Source organism: Ambystoma mexicanum, chromosome 9 (assembly GCF_040938575.1).
Source record: "Ambystoma mexicanum isolate Mex_15411 chromosome 9, UKY_AmexF1_1, whole genome shotgun sequence".
NCBI lineage: Eukaryota > Metazoa > Chordata > Amphibia > Caudata > Ambystomatidae > Ambystoma > Ambystoma mexicanum.
The window spans coordinates 896,279,083-896,299,159 of NC_090931.1; the positions used below are offsets into that span (position 1 = coordinate 896,279,083).

Here is a 20,077-nt window from a genome sequence, read left to right on the forward strand (position 1 = left end):
CACCATTGTTGGTTTGGTGGCATTGGAAGAATTGGAGGCTGCAGGTGCAGAGAAGCAGAGACTTGTCTTTGGCTCAACTGGTTCAACAGTGTTGTGGTACTGCATCAATGACGGCTTGGAGCTCGAGGAAGCTGGTAACCAGGCAGATGGTGTTGCGTTGAGGTCGATAGAAGACTCGGCGGATCCCAGATGCAGAGACGGCAGAGATTCTGCATCAAGTGAAACTAGGAGAGGCCTAGGTGGTCAAGTTTCAAGTTCTGAAATGACTTTGAAGGTTTCCTTGTAGCAGCTTGGGATTAGTGCTCCAGATAAGATTTTGAAGTGGGAGTATTTTACTCCCTATTTTTTAAAGTTGGGAGTATAAAGAGTGAAGAAGTACTCCCCATTCCCAATGGGAGTATTTAATAAACGAGTAAAAATATTTTAAGTTTAAAACAGAAATGTTTTGTACTCATGCACATTAAAATATAAATGTTTACCGTTATAGATAAGGCAATCATAGACTTTTTCTTGTGGAACTACATGTACTTCTGGTCCACACATACCCATAGAGCAGTGTGAATGAAATCAGGGGGACATGTTTCCATTTACTCTTTTTTTTTAGAGTATTTTTACTCTTTATTTTTTGGGAGTACTGCCTATTGTTAGGGTGTCAAAGTAACTGATACACCCTTTATCTCTAGGGCTGGGAGGGATGCCCCCCCAACCTTCTAGGGAGGGGTTGTGCTTCTTTGCTTTACTCTCTCGCTTGCTACTTTTCAGAAGGATAAGAGGGCAGGTGAGGGGAGGGTTCTGCCCATGCAGTGAAAATTAAAGGTTGGCACCTATGTTTCCTATAGACACCCACTCTCACATCTGGGGCAGTGCATTTTAGTCCTGATCTCTAGCGCCCCTTGCTATTCCCATAATAAGATATTTGCACATGTCTGTTGTTGCACCTTATGTGTGGCATACTCCCCTCTGTTTTGTACTGGCGCTCAAACCGAGAGTTTGGAGTATCTGTACTGAAGTAGTGAGTGCTGTGGGTAAGACTTGACATGGAAAGACAGACTAGGCTCCAGTTCAGCTGAACTCCTGGCAAGCACAGCTCTGTTTTATTAAAGAAAGGGCCTCTTTGTGTATCCTGCATTTATGTTTCGCCTTTGAATCGCAAAGTAAATAGGTTGCACTCAGCGGCCTTCATTGGTTGCTACTGATGCCAAAACAATGAAGACTGTTTCTGTTTCCTTTGGTTTTGTAGCCACCATGAAGAAGAAAAACACCGGCTGGTTGGGAGATTTGCCAGGAACGTTTGGAGGCAATGGACACAGTGGCCTGCAGATCAATGGGGAGACCTTCTCCGAAGCAGAGCTCTTGTTGCAGGTAACTCCAGGAGCAGCTGGTTATGTTATGTTGGTTGCTTGCTTAGCGTTTTACAGCTCTGTCAGGCTGTTTAAGAGCACTTATGGGAAAGATGACGAGGGAAGGAGAACCAGAGGGAAGAACGCACAAAATGTTATGTTATGTTGGTTGCTTGTATAGTACTTTACAGCACTGGCCATACATCTCATAGGGCTTCATTACGGGGCTGGCAGTAAAACCCGTCGGTAGGTGGTGGGTTACCGCCGACCCCGTAACACTGCTTGCGCCACTCGACATCACAGTGCCACTGGGACATTGAAGGCGGCAGCGGAACAGTTATTTCCCATTCCCATGGTAGGTGAGGCCCGTTGGGAGTCCTGTGCCCCTACCGGCAGACTCTTAGTTTGGTGATCCGGAATGGGTGCCGGCACGGTGCTAGCGGCACACTTATTTCCGGACCACCAAACTTGTAATGAAGCCCATAGTGTTGTGGTTGAAGCGGAGAGATCAAAAAAAGGAGAGCAAAGCGGAGAGAAGAAAACCTTTTAAAGAGCAAAACCTAGGGCCTTCAGCTCCTATATCACTCCATAATAGTGGCTAAAAAGGCACACAAGTAGCATGATATCCATTAATGTGGTAATGCTAATGTGAATGCCTTTGGGAGGGTATTGAAACTGCAGCTGCAGTAATTAATTTAAATACCAGCCAGTCCTATTCCTTCTGACCTCCGATGATGGCTGAAAGTAGCACCCCTAAACCTGGGGCAAATGCTAATACCTGTCTTTGCAATTCTTAGAAACTATGAACATGTGGTAGTAAGGGCTGTGTAACCTAAGTGCTGTGCAAGTACGGAAAGGGAGAGTTCTCCAGCATGGGGTCTGGCATGGATTCACATGCTCATGAATATTCCCCGTCGTTAGGCTGGGAATCCTCGGTAAAGAAAAAACCAGTATCAGTTTCGTTTCTGATCTGTCTTTCGTAGTAATAACCAATCACTGGTCTCTGCGTCATACTGACCACAGCCAATGACTGCCCTCTACCTAAGCACCGCCTCTGGCAGCCATCTTCAGATTTTTACCGCACGTTCATGTGTTGGGATCCTCGTGCTATTGCTCTCGAGCGTTAATGCTATTTTTTCACGTTTTTTCTCAAAAACTTCGTTTTTTCGGTCAGAAGAGCCTCAAGCTCCACCGATTCTCCATCCGATCAACGGGGACCCGTGTCGGATTCGCCTGCGCCCCTCAAGGGTGAAGATTTCGTCGAGCTACGCTTTTGGAGGACTCCAGAAGTTTCTCAGGCCCGGTCATGGCCCAGGAGAAGGGGAGCTCGACGCCCGGAAAGCTGTTCAGGGTCTGCCCTGGATGTCAGCTGCAGAACGTCTTCAAGGAGGACGAACACTCTTTTTGTCTTTACTGCCTACATAAGGACAAGACGCGCGTGGAGAAGGACTGTGCGTGTTGCGGCAACATGTCGGAGCGGACCATGAAGGACCGCCATCAACGTCTCGCCAACTGGCTGGAAGGGAAGAGCCCGTCCGGCGAGAAGAAGACGAAGAAAGCCGAGCGGTCTTCTAAGACCTTTGAGGACGCCCCGGCGACGGGGGTCCAACATAAGGCCAAGCACCGCGAGTCCGCTGGCACCGGGAGCGCCGAACGGTCGGGCTCTACGGGCGCCAGGCAGGGCGCCCCCTCCCCGGCACCATCAACCACGAGCCAACGCTCTGGGTCGGGTAAGAGGAAGGCCGAGCACCCGGCGAAGCTCCTGGAGAGGCCCCGGTCGAGCTCGAAGGCGGAGGGGGAGCGAGGCAGTGTCCCCCCCCTCAAGGATAAGGCGGTGAGCGCACCTAGGGTGGTGAAGGCCTTAATCCATCCGGCCAAGCCCTCTATCGAAACTGTCGCGGTGGCCCTGGCTCAGCCTGTGGAGGCTACACCAGTGGTGGCGACCTCGGGGCTCAGAGTCTCCCTGCCACCTCGGAGGGAGTCCTCTTTTGTGCCCATCGATAGGACCCCCGTGAAATCCCCCGTGGGGAAGAAAAAGGGGGGGCAGGGCGTCGTCGTAGATTCGGCCTCAACCTCGGAGGGAGGAGCTGGTCGAAGTCTTAAGCCACGGCCTCGGCGTGGAAGAAGACCGGCCCGTCGGGATGGATCCCGACGCAGGTGACGACGACATCGTCGAGGGTACCGACGGGGCCCCTGATCGCCCGTCGGATTCCCCTCTGCCAGCGCCGCGAGACAACTCGGCGGCCATTTTGTTGGCTATACAGTCCTTATGCTCAGAGATAAGGACGAGACTACCGTTGCCGACGGAACCTCTCCCGTCGGGGGACCCAGAACCAGGACCTTCTGGTGTTCCCCCTACCAAGAAAAGAAGGATCCACCCTCCGCCTCCTTTTCAGCCGTCGCGCCCCTTCCAGCCCTCCTCCCCGTCCACCCGAGGGGATGATACGGGGACTGACACGGCAGCGACGGGTACGGACGACGAGGTATACGACGAGGATGTACCGTCGTCGCCTCCCACCAGGGCTTCTCCGCCCGACGAGATTGGATCGTTCCACTGCATGATCACCAGGGCATCCGAGCTTTTCCAACTCTGCCCTGAGGAGAAGAAGAAGGAAGGTTTCCTTTATCAGCGGCGCGAGGCCAAGAGGAAGACGGTCCTCTCGGTGCCTCTATTGGACGACATTTGGGATGAGGGCCTCACCCTCCTCAAGAACCCTTCCACGACGCCAGCTAGAAGAGACCGGTACGAGAAGAAGTACCGGGTCCCGGACACGGCCCCCCTGTGCCTCCGGGCGCAGCCTACCCCGGACTCCGTCGTCTCCGCGGCGGCCAGGAAAAAAGCGGGGGGGGGTGCGGTCTCCACATCGACTTCCCCACCGGACGGCGAGGGAAAGAAATTGGACGCTATGGGACGCAGAGTCATCTCATCTGCGGCGACGACGATTAAAGCGGCCAACGCCTTGGCTATCGTGGCCCGCTACGACAGGGAGCTCTGGTACAAACTGGCTCCCCTACTGGACTTCTTGCCGGACGACAAGAGGGCAGAGGCCCTGGAGATCCTGCAGGAAGGTGAGGTGGCTTCGGACCACGCCATTACCGTTGCGACGGACATCGCCGACACTGGGTTCCGCCAGTTGGGCAACGGCGTTTGCCTTAGGCGGCGTGGATGGCTCAAGGCTACGGACTTCCGTCAAGACGTTCAGACCAGAGTCCTGGACATGCCCTTCGATGGTAACAAACTGTTTGGGAAAACAGTGGACGATTCCCTTCAGGCCATTAAAGCGGACACCGAGACGGCCCGGGCCCTTGGAGTTCTGCAACAACGACGGACGCCCTTTCGGAGCAGCGGAGGCAAGGGCGCCTCCAAAAGTTCCGGCGGTGGTTTCTCCACCTACCGTCAAGCGGCCCGCTCGTCGGCTCAGGAGGCCTACAGAGGACGAGGCAAGTCTGGCGGACCCCGCCGTCGTCGCCAAGGAGGTCAAGGCGGCAAAGCCTCGTCGAAGCAGGATTGAACCGACCGTGGGGTCGGGCCCCCACCGAAGCACCCCGGTGGGAGGCCGGCTGGCGAGCTTCGTCAGCGTGTGGGAGTCCATCTCCACCGACCGTTGGGTGCTGGACGCCTTGGCCCGGGGCCACGCGCTCGAGTTTCAAAGAAGGTGTCCGCGCGTCCCCCCCGTGGCCAGGAAAGAACTTCACGTCCCTCAACTTCTCCTGGAGGTAAAGGCGATGCTCAGGAAGGGCGCCATCAAACTCGTCCCAAAGAGGCTTCGGGGCTCCGGAGTTTACTCGAGATACTTCCTCGTGAAGAAGAAGACGGGGGGATGGCGCCCCATCCTGGACCTGCGACGTCTGAACAAGTTCATCAAGGCGCAAAAGTTCCGGATGGTCACCCTCCAGCACGTCCTGGGTCAGCTGGAGGAAGGAGACTTCCTGTCGTCGTTGGATTTGGAGGATGCCTACTTCCATATTCCCATCCTAAAGGGGCACCGAAAATTCCTCAGGTTTGTGGTCCACGGGCGTCACTACCAGTTCAAAGCCCTCCCCTTCGGACTACGGTCGGCACCCAGGGTATTCACCAAGTGCCTTGCACCGGTGGCGGCGCAGCTGCGCCGCGAGGGGATCCACGTCTACCCCTACCTGGACGACTGGCTCATCCGAGCCAAGACGAGGGAGCTCGCCGTGGATCACACGGCAAGGACCGTCCGACTTCTCACGGACCTGGGATTCTCCGTGAACTACGCCAAGTCTCACCTGGTACCCGCGCAAAACGCACTGTTTCTGGGAGCGAAGCTCGACACAGTGTCTCTTCTGGCCTCCCCGTCGGAGGAAAGGACCAGGTCCATCCTGGGCAAGGTACAGCGGATGTTGGTTTCCGACGCGGCCAAGGTGAGGTCCATCAAGTCCCTCCTCGGAATGATGTCTTCCTGCATCTACCTCATTCCCATGTGCAGGCTCCGGATGCGCCCGTTGCAGGAGTTCCTGGACGCGCGCTGGATCCAAACGACGGGCAGCTTCGAGGAGAGGATCACACTCGACGAGAGTTTCCGCCGAGCGGTCCGGTGGTGGGGCAACCGCACGCATCTGACGGCGGGCATGGACTTCCAGACCCCAGACCACCAGGAGACGGTGACCACCGATTCCTCCCTGGAAGGGTGGGGAGCGCACACCGAAAATCTGCACGCGAGAGGCCTTTGGCTCCCGACGGAGAAGTCCCTCCATATCAACGTCCTGGAGCTCCGTGCAGTGTTCTGGGCCCTCAGGTCCTTCCTTCCGTCCCTCAAGGGCAAGGTGGTGAGGATCTTCACCGACAACACCACCACCATGTTTTACATCGGGAAACAGGGCGGAACCAGGTCCCCAGCGCTGTCCAAGGAGGCGCAGGACCTGTGGCATTGGGCCGTCGCCCAAAGGATGTTTCTGGTGCCGTTTCATCTGGCAGGGATAAAAAACACCATCGCCGACTCACTCAGCAGGGAGCTGCGCTCGTGCCACGAGTGGGAACTACGGCAGGATCTAGTGAATCGCCTCTTCCGACGGTGGGGCACACCCCAGATCGACCTGTTCGCGACGGCGACGAACTCCAAGTGCCGGAGGTTCACCAGCAGGTTTCCCCAGGCGAGGAGCATGGGCGATGCCTTCTCGTTCCCCTGGGAGGGCCTGTTCCTCTACGCGTTCCCTCCTTTGCCACTGCTAATCCGGCTCGTCAACCAGCTCAAGAGGTCACGGTGCAGGATGATCCTCGTCGCACCTGCGTGGCCGAGGCAGATATGGTTCCCGGACCTTCTGGACTTGTCAGCGTCCCCGCCAATCAAGCTGCCGGTGGACGCGGATCTCCTCTCCAGGGAAGGAGGCGCCATCCTCCACCACGACCCGAAATCGCTGAACTTGCAGGCCTGGCTCCTGCAGCGCTAGAGTTTGGAGGATACGACATACCGGCCGACTGCAGAGAGGTTCTTGCAAAGGCCAGGGCGTCCTCGACTCTTAAATGCTACGGACACAAATGGAAGAGGTTCTCTGTCTGGTGCCACGCACAAAAGATTAACCCTCTACGGATTACGGCTCCCCAGGTACTGCCGTACCTGCTGACGCTGGCCAAAGCTGGACTGGCACACGCGTCCATCAAGATTCATCTTGCTGCAATCTCCCGATACACCAGAACCACGGGCCGGACGTCCTTGTGGTCTCATCGTCTGGTGAAAGAGTTCATGAAGGGACTGTTCAGATCGTTCCCGCCGGTGAAGGCTCCGGCCCCGGCGTGGGAGCTCAACGTGGTGCTGACCAAGCTCATGGGACCTCCATTCGAGCCTCTGCACTCGGCCCCGTTGAAGTTTCTGTCGTGGAAAACAGCGTTTCTTGTAGCCATCACCTCCGCACGACGGGTGGGAGAGATCCAGGCCCTTTCATGCAAGGCCCCGTACTTGACTTTTCACGACAGGAGGGTAGTGCTCAGGACGCACCCCTCCTTCATGCCCAAGGTACCGTCGGACTTCCATCTCAACGAACCCTTGGTGTTGCCTGTGTTCTTCCCGTCGCCGGCTGAGAGGACTTTGCACACGCTGGATGTGGCTAGAGCGCTGAAGTTCTACGTGGACCGCACAAAGTGTTTTCGGAAGACGTCACAACTCTTTGTGAACTTTGGACCTGTCAATCAGGGGAAGGCTCTCTCGAAGGCTTCCATTTCCAGATGGCTCTCCGGCTGTATCATGTACTGTCATCGGTTGGCAAACCGACCGCTGCCTGGCCGTCCGAGAGCCCATTCCACCAGAGCGATCGCAGCTACCACGCCGTTCCTTTCTGGTGTGCCCCTGCTGGACATATGCAGGGCTGCTACGTGGAGGTCGACGCACACCTTCATGAAATTCTACTGCGTTGATCGGGATTCCAGGGAGGAGTCCAGGGTCGGCCAAGCAGTGCTGCGCAACCTGTTCGCCTGAGGTGAGCCTGGTGAGGAGGTAAGACGCTTAATGTTGAGTTTGATGTACTGCTTAATGTTGAGCCGTTGCCACCTCCCGTGGTTGTGCATGTGTGTACTGCTATGTATTCTTTATTCATGAGCATGTGAATCCATGCCAGACCCCATGCTGGAGAAGGAACAAGTTACTTACCTGTAACTGTTGTTCTCCAGCATGGGTCTGGCATGGATTCACATGCGAATCCTCCCGCCTACCCCTCTGCGGCTCTTCACTTGGTCATACTGCCACTTCACGTGCTTCCAAATCTGAAGATGGCTGCCAGAGGCGGTGCTTAGGTAGAGGGCAGTCATTGGCTGTGGTCAGTATGACGCAGAGACCAGTGATTGGTTATTACTACGAAAGACAGATCAGAAACGAAACTGATACTGGTTTTTTCTTTACCGAGGATTCCCAGCCTGACGACGGGGAATATTCATGAGCATGTGAATCCATGCCAGACCCATGCTGGAGAACAACAGTTACAGGTAAGTAACTTGTTCCTTTTCCTGCAAGTTCTTTAATTTGTGCATATGATGTAGAGGTAAGGGTGCCCGAGGATTCATGGGTAGAACCGAGCCAGAGCCTAGCCAAGGGGGTCTGACTTGTCTCGAATATATCCAAACAAGAGCTGATCTGAAAAAATAATCGGCACGTAAATTTTGAAATGGAACATGCACCAAATGCCAGTTATTTGAGCCTCCTGCCTGTTATTCAATCCAATGCTAGTTAATGCTTCATACAGTATTAAGTACATAGTTTAAATATGAAAGGCACAGTCACGTATGCACCGTGTACCTGAGACTCAAATCTGGCTTTCTTACCAACCACCTGCCCCAGGATTGATGTGAATGCGGTAGGTGGCAAGGTTTAAAGGGATGGGCTGTGATGGAGCACACCTATTTGAGCATTGTTTCGAACATTGGGTGACTGTGGTGGGGTGGAGGGACACAGGACTTGCTGGCACACTCTTCGGCTTGAGATTCACCTTCTCCTGGATCCGGCGGTCATCCATGACCATTCCACAAACATAAAACAATCCGTCTTAAATAGCTGATATGGGAAAAAAGGACAACAGCATCTCTCTCTTCAAGAATGTTAAGTAGACTCTATCCCGACCCAGACACCTGCTTGTGTAAGGTGTAGAACATGATGTCAACAGGACCCCCCACCGTTCACTTCAAGCCTTTCTTCTAGTGAGAAGGTGGGGTTTAGGTTGTGTTTTAGCCAGGAAATTGCTCATGAGTTGAGCTTGTGCCAGCCGTTTGGCCCAGTCCGGCCCGAGCCTTGCCTGGCTTGCCCAGAGCTATTGGGATAGAAGTGTAACACTCCATTGGCACTCATATCAGTGATGTAGAGGTGAGAGCAGTTTCATGGTGTCACGGGTAGGTTACAGGGATGCTGCTACCAAATAATAAGTGCAGAGTATTGTGACGATCCCTGGGCATAAAACCGCTGATGCATGAGTGCAGATGGTGTGAGAGTCACAAAGGATAGATCAGTGATGCACTGTCAGAGAAAGCACAAAATTGGTGATGCGCAAGTGTTGTAGGCGTGAGGGTCTTTGAGTTCATTTAGCGATGAAGAGGTACTGAAGGTGTACAGGGTCTCATGATTACATTAGAGATGCACATTCTTTAAATGTCTCTGGGTCCTTGGCAGTGATATCCTTGACTTTGTTACACCAGGTTTTAACTCTGGGTGATGTTATTGACGCAAGCTGATGGCAAGTCTGATTTGTAACCCTTTGCCCTTCGCTTTCCTTTTTAATACATATATTATTTATATCTTTTCTACTTGAAAGTGGCTCAGTGATTATCATAGCACTATGCAAGGCATAATGCAAGTGTGGCCCTTTTACCGAGCAGGCCCTGCCCTCTATCAACTGCACACTCAGATTCCCCTGCAGTTCCTTCTCTTCAGCCACCATACTAATTGATAATAAAGGCCAGACAGCGTGTTGATGGGTGAGGGTATTATAAAGTAAGATGGGGCTCAAAGACTTCTAATATAAGAGTAATTGTATTTACTCATTGTGAAGTGCCCTTCAAGAGAAGTTGAAAGATAACTACGCATTAGCACCTGGCAGAGCGGACCATACCAGCCTGTAACACCCTGCAAGCCATATGTTCTCTGAGTGCTCTTAAGGAGAGGAGAACTGTGCTGTAACCAATGGCCCACCCTGCCAGATAGTGTCACTAATAGAAGCCACAGAAGCCGCCATTGCCAATGGTGATAGCTACCTTGAGGAATTACAGGATGGGAGCTATAGAGACACCCTCCAAACATATGGTCTTGTCTGAAGCCTGATTAAGATGATCTCTGAACCCAGAGACCTGCAGTTCAAAACAGGACCTTTACTTAATGAGAATGACTTGGAAAGCCACATGACCCAGAGAAATGGAAGGTTTAATGGACCTGGCTGGATGTTTCTTGAAGATGCTTCTGGAGGTTGTATCCCATGGATCCTAGGTCCACTGAGTGGTTTTGGGGGAGGCGGCAGACCTTGCACACAGGCAAAAGAGAATCAGAGAGCCTCAGTGACCACTTAAGTTTGTAGGTCTCCACGGGAACCTTGGAATGCCAGAAGACGTTCTCTCCCATGTATCTGAAGAAATAATATGCAGAGTGGCAACAGTGGCATAGCACAACATTTGGGGGCCCCCCTTTGAGCCATGCTGAGTGCCCACCCACCCGCTTGTGAACAAATTGCGGGCTGCGCTACACTCTGGGCCGGCCTAGATTACCGCGCTTGTGCAATACACGCAAATGTGCTGCTGTAGGGGTACGCCGCACACTGCACTAAGAGAAAGATATAGATATTTCTGATGCTTGTGAATCTGCTTAGAATCACATGCTGTGCATATAGTCCGACATCTAGTGGTAACCGCAGAGTATTGCATCTTGTCTTTCGAGGATCGAAAGGGGATGTCGACATGGGGGTGCCTGTAACACTATCCCTAACGTGACGTGTAGTGTACTCAAAATCCCTCACCGTCGAGGTCCCTCAGATTGTTTTTTCCGTCCAGCTATCTGGTCGCCTAATGCGGAGCTCTTACAAATTGCAAATTATATTCTTCCCCACGACCTCCAGTCGTTATATATATTTGTCATCGACAACTACTTGTTTGCCACTGCCAAAGACATCGGAAGACAACCCTGGACTTTGACGGCTGGTGCTCCGGTCAACGCTGTCGGTTGGGCCTTCGACTGGCCTATACAGTAGGAAAAGTGGGGTCCAGGGGTTTTCATTTCTTTCAACAATGTATTTCCCTTTCCCCTCTCTTTGCCCCTCTGGTTTTGCCGTCACTATGGACAGGACACCCTTTAAATGTTGCCCTTCTTGTAAAGGCAAGTACCCTTGGAAGGACACATCCTGGAGGTGCAATAAGTGTCTCCTTCGAGATCACCACAAGGCATCCTCTCGGTCTTGCCAACTCTTGTGTCCTAAAACTATCAAAGAGCGTCGAGTGAAACGGTGGGCAGCCTCTGCCATGATGCAGGCCAAGGATATTTCCCCTGCCGCCACAGGCACTGTGAGTGACTAGGATTTAAGCGATGGCCGTGGCTTCGATACGGATGCCATCGACCTTTCATCGGAGCGGTTACAGACCGAATCATCTTTCCCCGGCCATGACCGGTGGGACGATGGTTCCGCTATGGGGAATGTACATCCCAGCGACCGGGCACACCCGCTACACATAAAAGTAAGGACACAACCCCCAGTACCGTCTCGACGGATTCCTCAAGCCGGTCCAAGGCACCAACGGGTACGTCTAGCTCCTCAATGCCACCCACCGATCCACGCGGTAGGCAGCCCTCCACGCAACCTTTTAAGTGACATGCGTCTGGGCATTCCGCAGACAAGGGCGTCAACACCAAAAGTTAGGTCGTCAAGACGCCTCTTAAGAGCGCGCCAACGCACAAGGTTCTGGCTATGTCGAAAATTACGGCGAAGCCGCTTTAACAACTGAAACCCCTCCCGGAGACGCAGACCATCCACGAGAGTCTCGCAAAGATTGTTTCGGCGGCCAATGAGACTAAGTATAGGTCGAAAGACACGTCCTCACGTCGGGATCGACAGGAAGATTATGCTGAGAGCCACAGTCCTTATCTAAAACACTCTCAGATAAATCTCGATGTTCTAGGCAAGTGGATCCCCAGGAAGAGCCCTTCCCTCCCTCTGGCTCCTCTTTATGGACCAGGGATAGGTTTGAGGGGTGTATGGATAGGCTTGCAAAGTTTGGGGACTTTTCATAAAAGTTTACCACGCCCAAAAGGCCTGGTGAGGAGGAGCTTTACCCTTCAGTCTCTAAATTTCAGAGGATCACATGCCCTCTTCTTGAGGAGGTCTTTGACCTGGCAGATCAAGATGAGGTTCCTCAAGACCCCTTTTTACAAGAAGATGATCCCTTTGAGGATCACACTGACCAGGCCCCTGATTGGGGAGATGAACCACCGGTGGATAACCCACCTTGGTTGTCACCTACCCATACCCCAGACCCTGACACATTATGCATAGATCCTCCCCACCTCTGCGCCAGGCATCTCCCATAGATGACCAGATGGCATTTAATGCCATTCTGAAAAAGGCAGCTGAACATTTTCAAATAGCCATGCAAGAAGTAGTGCAGGACTCTGACCTTGTGGAGGATATTTTAAAGGAGAAGCCACCTGCCTGTCAGGCTATCCCTTTACCTAACTCCATTAAGAGGCACATTGCCCCTTCTTTACTTGCACCTTTACAGACCGGAGCTGTGAACCCATGGGTGGAGAAACATTTTCGCCCCTCCCCTACTGACCCTCTCTATATTCGGGGACATGCCACCCATGAGTCACTTGTGGTCACTACAACAAGAGGGCAGGGGTATAGTTTGCAAAGGTAGCGGGCGCCCCTCTCTCGACAGAACAAGGCCTGATAACCTGTTCAGTGGTTATTAACCACTTGAGAGTTCGCAGCCACTGCTTTTACTCACTGTGCCTTTCACAGATGGGAAATATCCATTTGCATATCAGTCTTTGTCCTGCCCAGGGGCAGTCCAGCACCGAAATGCAATGGCAATTCCAACCTGAACGAGAGTACCACCAGCAACCCATACACGTTTTTCACCCTTGTTGGGGATCATCAGTGAGGTGAAGCTGATGCCTCTCTAAGCACAGTGAGAGGGAGACCACGTCTGGTTGCCCCCAGGAGACCTAGGGTTACCAATCTCAGGTTCCTTGAAATTTAGTTTGCAAAGGTAGCGGGCGCCCCTCTCTCGACAGAACAAGGCCTGATAACCTGTTCAGTGGTTATTAACCACTTGAGAGTTTGCAGCCACTGCTTTTACTCACTGTGCCTTTCACAGATGGGAAATATCCATTTGCATATCAGTCTTTGTCCTGCCCAGGGGCAGTCCAGCACCGAAATGCAATGGCAATTCCAACCTGAACGAGAGTACCACCAGCAACCCCATACACGTGTTTCACCCTTGTTGGGGATCATCAGTGAGGTGAAGCTGATGCCTCTCTAAGCACAGTGAGAGGGAGACCACGTCTGGTTGCCCCCAGGAGACCTAGGGTTACCAATCCCAGGTTCCTTGAAATTTAGTTTGCAAAGGTAGCGGGCGCCCCTCTCTCGACAGAACAAGGCCTGATAACCTGTTCAGTGGTTATTAACCACTTGAGAGTTCGCAGCCACTGCTTTTATTCACTGTGCCTTTCACAGATGGGAAATATCCATTTGCGTATCAGTCTTTGTCCTGCCCAGGGGCAGTCCAGCACCGAAATGCAATGGCAATTCCAACCTGAACGAGAGTACCACCAGCAACCCCATACACGTGTTTCACCCTTGTTGGGGATCATCAGTGAGGTGAAGCTGATGTCTCTCTAAGCACAGTGAGAGGGAGACCACGTCTGGTTGCCCCCAGGAGACCTAGGGTTACCAATCCCAGGTTCCTTGAAATTTAGGGGTACCCTTGTCCACAGGTGATGCACCGCCGGACAAGGACTGCAAAAGACTGTATGCCTTAGGAAAGTGTGTCACTACTGCTGCAGCGTATTCCACCAGGATTGCCAACAATACCATGCTGTTGGCCAGCTATTGCAATGTTCATTGAAACCTGCTACAGGAGGGTCTGCAAGAGGTTCCCGAACCAGCACGTTTACGCCGGCTCACGATTGTGTCAGAGGGTAGACGAGTAAATCACAAAATCATTAAAAACAACCGAGATCCTGCCGAGACAGCAGGGAGAACTCTGGCCCAAGGTACCCTTTTAAAACGGCACGCCTGGTTAAAGAACTCGGGGTTCAAACCAGAGACACAAGCGTCTCTCATCAACAAACCTGTGGAGGAGTCCAACCTGTTTGGCAAAGCACTGGAAACAATGATAAAAGAACATGAGACTTTGAAATCTTTAAATCAGATCACTCAAAGGCCCTTTCAGCAGCGAGGGGAAAGTTCCTGCTCCTTTCATGGACAGTCATATTCACGTTCCCCACATAACCACTATGGAATAAGTAAAACATGATCCTCCGGACAAGGGTCCGCTGCTTCAAATCAGTATCCACCTAGAGGACAGCGCCGTGGGAAGGGAAGGGCTCCCCGGCCTCCAGTCAGAAGTGACTTGCAGATCTGTGTCCCCTTCTATGCCTCCCCAGTCGGGGGGACGTATAACATCATTACTAAAGGCATGGGAAGAGATTACCACAGAACAGTGGGTGCTCAAGACCGTCACCCACGGTTATTGCATCGAGTTCAGCCGGCCAACTCGATTCAGACCACCAAAGTCCAGACGTCTAACACCTGAACACCTCAAGATCCGGCTGCAAGAGGTCGAGATCCTGCAGGCAAAGGGCACAATCGAATTCGTCCCCTTTCCACAGCTAAACAAGGGTATTTATTCAGTGTACTTCCTTGTACGCAAAAAGGATCTCACCATGCGCCCTGTGCTAGACTTGCACCCAGCGAACAAATTTGTCAAACCACAAAGGTTTCGAATGATAACGCTGCAAGAGGTAATCCCTCTGCTAACGCAAGTGGATTACATGGCAACAGTGGACATGAAAGATGCATACTTTAATATTTCAATGTTGCCGGCACACAGGAAATACCTAAGGTTCATGATAGAGATCAAATACTCTCAGTTCAAGGTCCTCCCCTTCGGCATTGCCTTAGCCCCAAGAGTATTTACAAAGGTACTGGCTGTTGCAACAGCTTACCTGCACAGGCAATCCATCCCAGTATATCCTTACCTCGACGACTGGCTCATAACCGGGGACTCCTACGGAACATGCCTGTCAAACACCCAAAAGACGATAGACCTACTCTTCAGCCTGGGATTCTCCATAAACGAGATGAAATCCAGCCTAGACCCCAACCAAGTCAAGCAATTTCTGGGGGTCCTAATTCGGACAGAAGACGGCCTCGTCTTCCACTCCCACGAGTGGGTTCAAAACATGCTGTTTCAGATCCCTCAGTATGTAGCCAATCGAGAGTTGATGGTACGCAAACCCATGCAACTGTTAAGGATCCTGCATATACTTGGTCCCTCATGCATGTTTGTGCATGTGCCCCATGCAAGAGTGGCTCAACAGCCAGTGGTGTCAGGCCAGCGGACAATGGGACGATCTAGTGGTTGTCTCGGCAGCTTTCGATCTCGCTCTGCAGTGGTGGTAGAGGGAATATCTCTTGAAGGGGAAAACCTTCACCACCACCGCAGTAGAAGCGACGGACGCATCTCTCACAGGACGTGAGCTCACCTCCTTCAGCAGACGGCACACAGCGTTTGGTCCCCCCAGTAGCATCCTACCACTGAAACATGTTGGAGCTGTTAACGGTGTTCAATGCCCTCAAGGCTTTTCAGACACAATTGCAGGGAAAGACCGTACTGGTCCTCACGGACCGCACTATAGCCATTTACTACCTGAACAATCAAGGAGGCACTCACTCTCTGGGGATATCCAAACTGTCCCAGAACATTTGGAAGTGGGCGCACAAAAACAAGATGTTCCTACTGTCTCAACATGTTCCGGGGAATTCAATCTTCTGGCAGACGTTCTAAGCAGAGACTTCCCACCACCCTTAGAGTACGACTGGCGACTACACGAAGACATCGTCTTCAACGTTTTCGTAGAATGGGGTTTCCCAGAGATCGACTTGTTCGCAACTCTGGAGAACTCACAATGGTCTCTGGATAACATGGTCAGGGAAATGTGTTTACGTTCGCGCCCTTTCCCCCGACTCCCCTACTCAACAAGATTGTGCACAAGATGCACCAGGAACCAGTCACCATGATATTGGTGGTCCCGATGTGGGCCCGCCAACCCTGGTTCTCCCATCTGATGGAGCTGTCTCTCCTCCGATGAAACTACCTTGCCCATACAACATGCTATCTAAGGAAAATGGGGAAACACTTGATCCGTGCCCGCAGACCCTCAACTTAGCGGCCTGGCTCCTGAAGCCATAGAGTTTGGGTATCTCCAACTTCCTCAAAGATGCATGGATATACGTTGCGAAACAAGAAAGCCTAACAGACCTAGCTACTCCAATAAATGGAAACGCTTCGTCATCTGTTGCAATTACAAGAGCATCAATCCCATTGACTGCTCTCCTACTCATATTGTACTATACCTGACTCACCTACTAGACTCAGGTCTAGTTTTTTATTCCCTGAAGGTCCACTTAGCTGCACTTTCAGCCTATACCACGTCGCAACAAAAGGTGTTGTGGTGGAAGATCTCAGTAATTAAAGCTTTCATGGAAGGGGTTAAGAGAATCCATCCCCCTATTTCCAACCCGCGCCTTGAAACACTTGTGTATAGGCACGTTATAAATGCCATATGCTATCATAACCCGGCTCCCGGATGCGACCTAAATGTGGTATTAACCAGACTTATGGCCTATGCACAAGGCAAGCCTCAAAGCACTCACTTGCAAGATCTCCTTCCGAGTGGCAGTCACTTCGATAAGGAGAGTCAGTGAACTACAGGCCCTTTCAATTCTAGACCCTTTTGTCACAATGGTTCTGCGCACTCACCCACGGTTTGTGCCCAAATTTATTTCTAAGTTCCATGTGAACCAGTCAATAGAACTATCAACATTCTTTCAGAACCCCACTAACGTGGCGGAAAGAAGCCTACACACACTGGATGTGCACAGGGCAGTCATGTACTATCTGGAAAGAACTAAACCACTAAGGAAAACAAACCCAGTTTTTCATTTCAGTGGCGGCTTGTAGAGAAGGGGAGGCACTAGGGCTTCCATAGCATTCATTGCAAATATTCTCCTCAAGTCCATTTGCAAAGCGGCAACCTGGAGTTCTGTGCACACCTTTACAAAGCACTATTGCCTAGACACTTACTCTAGGTCTGATTCTCAGGTGAGACAAGCAGTACTCTGACATCTTTTCACTACTGTTCCTTCTCCCGTCCCACCACCAACTCTGGGTACTGCTCGATAGTCTATGCACAGCATGTGATTCTAAGCAGATTCACAAGCATCAGAAGACATGCATTCATTACATAATAGCATTTCTGAAATTGTATCGGCTTAGATTCACATGCGCCCACCCTTCCTCCCCGCTTGAATGGAAGGAACATAGGAATCTTACTACTTCTTCTCTCTTCTGTACTCACACACGATAGTCATAAGGCTCCCCCACGGTAGAAAAAATACAATTGGAGGGACCTCGACGCGTGAGGGATTCTGGGTACACCACACATAAGGGATAGTTTTACACGCATGCCCATGTCGTCCCCTTTCGATCCTCGAAAGACCAGATGCAATACTCTGTGGTTACCACTAGATGTCGGACTATATTCACCGCATATGATGCTAAGCAGATAGAATCATCAGAAATGCATTTACGGTAAGTAATGCATGTTATATATGTTTTAATGCATTATAAAGCACACTTTCTGAGAAAAAATCTCAAAAAGCCAGAGTGTTTGCAGTTGTTTTGTAGGGTAACACCAAACCAAATTCCAATACATGAAAGTCACCAACAGTGCACAGGAACGTTAATACTTTAATCAATGTAATGCTTTGCTATTAAAAATGCCATTCCACAATGAAAACATGTCCAACTGCTGCACATTATAGACAAGTCTAGGCACGTAATAACTTATTACAGTAAAGCATGCCAGGCCCCATTTAGACCTCCTACCTAGACTGGTTGCACCAAAATGCTAGTCGAAGCAATAACACATATAATGGTTGTTTTGTCACGCCCAGAAAAATATACAATGCCACAGTAAAAAACGGCTAGACTGGCAATACCCAAATGCCAGTCTAGCCAGGTAATTACACTTAGCATGACTGCTTTATCAGAGATGCCCAGTTGAAGCTTAACTAAGAAATGACTAGACTGGCTGCACCAAAATGCCTCTCTAGCCACTAATACCACATATCGTGCCTGCTTAACCTCGACATGGATGATCATTGTGATTTATCGCGTAGTCCCCCTCCCTATACCTCCACACATCCCCTCTCCCTCTCACCCCCCTACCCCAAACCCTAAAATCAGCTCCTCAGCCCAGAATTACTTCCACCTCCCTCTTACTTGTCCTAGTGCCTACATATGTGGCACTTTGCCTCATACACAAGTACTGGGATGAGGAAGAATAGGGCATACTTGTTTAGGCAATTGAAATTGTGTTGTGGGTTTAGTACTTGCATGCCAGGGGATTGATTGGAAGGGCAAAGAGGGGAAAGGAGACCGCTCATTCTCACAGCAGTCCATAAGTAAGTGCTTTCAGACTTAAAGGAGAGAGTTAACTGCTTGTATCATTGAAGCTGCACTAAAATAGTCTTATTAGAATGCGTAAAGAAGTTCAATGCCCCCACACAAATAGGTGTGTCCCTCCCACACCGCCCGTGAAGTTGGCTGCCAACATTTGAAGGGTTAGCCCCTCCATCCCCGAAATGTAAGTTTCGTTGCACCCCTGAACACAATCCCTCTCTCTCTCTCTATCTCTCTCGTTCTCTCGCTCTCTCGCTCTTTCTTTCATTCCCTCTCGTTCACTCTCTCATTCCCACTCGTTCTCTCTTGCTCTGAAATTTGCAGACATGTGGAAACAGCCACTGCCCAGTGCCAGATTAAACCCTGTGGAGGCCCCTAGGCAGTCGTAATGACACCCCCACTCGAAAATTATCCCCTAATAAGTTTAAAATTTTCTGCACCGCTTTATTTTGATCCGTGGTTGCAGGGACCCAAAAAGGAGTGGGACTCATAGGCCGGTGCCTGCTTGGCCTAATGGATAACCCGGCACTTACCACCCCCCCCCCCCCCCGCACCTCCCAAAAAAGAATAGGGGTTTAGTTGAAAAAACTACTTTCTTTTACAACGAGCTTAATACTTTCGATAAAGCAACATCTAAACAATTTGGAAATGCATGTTTAAGGTTATTACAAACACATATGCCAAAAAAGTGCCACAATAAATTAATCCCTAACGCACACTGGACCGTGCACCCTTTCACCATACACTCGCACATTTATGTGCACCCTTTCACCATACACTCACACAGGCAGCCACTCATACATCATGCACGCACTCATTCATGCATATTACATTATATACATATATATGCACACATACTTACATGCCTCTAGACCCATTTAAACAAAATACATTTTCTTACTTTTACTCCAGGGAAAGAGGCATTCAGCTCTCTGCAGCAGCCAGGAATGCTTGTCCTGTCATCTGCGGAGGATCTGGAGACCACCATGTCATGGGGTGGAGGGGAGCCACATTACTTCAAAAAGAAATGGTTTCTTTTTGAAGTCACTCTAACTTCATAAAGAAATTATTTCCGTTAAAGGACCGAACCGTAACGGATATAATTTCTTTATGAATGCAGAGTGACTACATAAACTATTTATTTTTGAATTCCTAGGGTTCCCACCACCCCATGACCTGAAGGCCTCCTCTGTCTGATGTTGTTTAACTGAACTTTGCACACCCAGAAAAGAGGGGCATATACAAAAGACAAATTCATGAATTCCATATTCCCAGACAGGAGAGACTGCTTGTCAACCAATCCCAGGAGAATAGACATTGGAGCAAGTATGGAAAATGCCTACCATAATGGCATTTCAATGCGCTGCAGGGGAGAGTGAAGCAGGCCAGAGGTCGACAAAAGGAGCAGACCAGTGTGCAGCAGACCGTAGAGGAAAAGGATAAGCAGTCCCACAGTAGCCATCGCTATCCAGAGGCAGGAGAACAGCAAATAACCAAGACCATTACCAGGAGCCTGAGACCGGACCTGGGACCTGTAGAGAGATGGGTCACTATGGGTGTCGGTCAT

General features: G+C 51.0%; 1 protein-coding gene across 1 annotated transcript in view; it reads left to right on the plus strand.

The window, feature by feature from the left end:
* The window catches only part of LOC138488751 (aryl hydrocarbon receptor-like), a 377,238-nt gene that overhangs the window by 186,078 nt on the left and 171,083 nt on the right, over nt 1-20,077 (plus strand). Inside the window, exon 3 of the mRNA XM_069616025.1 lies at nt 1,241-1,362. Coding sequence (XP_069472126.1) covers nt 1,241-1,362 — 122 coding nt within the window. The remainder of the gene's footprint in view (nt 1-1,240; nt 1,363-20,077) is intronic.